This window comes from Limulus polyphemus, unplaced genomic scaffold (assembly GCF_000517525.1).
Source record: "Limulus polyphemus unplaced genomic scaffold, Limulus_polyphemus-2.1.2 Scaffold5104, whole genome shotgun sequence".
NCBI lineage: Eukaryota > Metazoa > Arthropoda > Merostomata > Xiphosura > Limulidae > Limulus > Limulus polyphemus.
Window position 1 is genome coordinate 1,647 of NW_013670714.1, and position 916 is coordinate 2,562.

General features: G+C 30.7%; 1 protein-coding gene across 1 annotated transcript in view; it reads right to left on the reverse strand.

Moving 5' to 3' along the window:
- Positions 1-193: 193 nt before the first annotated feature.
- LOC106472132 (kunitz-type serine protease inhibitor A-like) overlaps positions 194-916 on the reverse strand; it is a 9,787-nt gene continuing 9,064 nt past the window's right edge. Inside the window, exon 5 of the mRNA XM_022400733.1 lies at positions 194-225. Within this exon, the coding sequence (XP_022256441.1) occupies positions 194-225 (32 nt within the window). The remainder of the gene's footprint in view (positions 226-916) is intronic.

Below are 916 nucleotides of genomic sequence, written 5' to 3' on the forward strand. Positions count from 1 at the left end.
GACAAGTGATCCAACCTCGTGTGACTTTACGGAATTGTGTAACTTCAGAGAAACTAGTACCTTTTAGTTTTATAATAATGTAGTAAACCTGTTTTATATACCCATGGATATTACGTAATGCACTTTCTTCTATATCCACAGGTTATTTAATGACCTTCCTATTATATCCACAGATGACCTAATGTCCTTCCTTCTATATCCACAGGTGATCTAATCTCATTCCTTCTATATCCACAGGTGACCTATTGTCCTTCCTTCTATATCCACAGGTTACCTAATCTCCTTCCTTCTATATCCACACTACCAATAGCATATTGTTTTATTTTGAGGAGAGAAAGGTGGGCTTTGTAGTTTTGAAAGATCATTTATTTTGCAGTAAAGATGATTTTCACTTATAGTTGTTAGTATATTCCATTGTAAACGACACACAATTTTAAAATTCGAATGATTCAAAGCAGTAAATTCCTTCATATACGGTGGACATTTTGGTTATGCATACCGCTGTCGCCACCTATGGAGACGAGAACTGCTCCCAGCAATACTATATGATATCCTGATAACCTTTAGAGAGAACGTGTTAGGTATCACCTGGTAAATGAATTAATATATAATTTGATGTCAAAACATATTTTTAGGTGTATAGTGAAAAAGACTTAAAAGTAAATTTATTTCAGTATTTGAGTATGAACTTCATTGGTAATACAAAATTATACACAGGAGTATTAAAAATTATGAATTTTAAAATGAAGTAGACATCCTGTTACAAAAATTAATGAAACAAGATTTAAAAGTACTATCACAAATGTATATATATATGTATAACAGCTTTATTTGGTAAAGTATGGATATATATATATATATGTATAACAGCATTATTTGGTAAAGTATGGATATATATATATATATGTATAACAGC